The sequence below is a fragment of the Nansenia antarctica genome (assembly GCF_963989245.1).
Source record: "Nansenia antarctica genome assembly, chromosome: 8".
Taxonomy (NCBI): domain Eukaryota; kingdom Metazoa; phylum Chordata; class Actinopteri; order Argentiniformes; family Microstomatidae; genus Nansenia; species Nansenia antarctica.
Genome location: NC_137678.1, coordinates 3,285,381 through 3,285,762, shown reverse-complemented (window position 1 = coordinate 3,285,762; position 382 = coordinate 3,285,381). Strand labels below are relative to the sequence as shown.

Here is a 382-nt window from a genome sequence, read left to right as displayed (position 1 = left end):
GGGGGGACACTCCCTCCCTCCCTCTCCTTCCCTCCCTCCCTCTCCTTCCCTCCCTCGCTCTCTCTCCTTCCCTCCCTCCCTCGCTCTCTCTCCTTTCCTCTCCATCCCTCCCTCTATAACCCTTTCTTTCTCCCTCCCTCCCTCCCTCCCTCCCTCGCTCTCTCTCCTTTCCTCTCCATCCCTCCCTCTATAACCCTTTCTTTCTCCCTCCCTCCCTCCCTCTCACCTGTCTTCCTTGTCTCTCTTGGTGACCAGGCGTCTGGCCTGTCGGTCCATCACACTGGTCCTGGTCCTGGTCTTCTTCCAGCTGTAGTAGTACTTCACTAGACTGGACACCAGCTTGTCTGGCAGCTAGACACACACACACACACACACACACACA

At 58.1% G+C, this 382-nt stretch overlaps 1 protein-coding gene across 1 annotated transcript in view; it reads right to left on the bottom strand.

The window, feature by feature from the left end:
• Positions 1-222: 222 nt before the first annotated feature.
• The window catches only part of LOC308164604 (REST corepressor 2-like), a gene marked incomplete at both ends in the record, with an annotated part of 3,442 nt that continues 3,282 nt past the window's right edge, over positions 223-382 (bottom strand). Inside the window, one exon of the mRNA XM_080538680.1 lies at positions 223-351. Within this exon, the coding sequence (XP_080394806.1) occupies positions 223-351 (129 nt within the window). The remainder of the gene's footprint in view (positions 352-382) is intronic.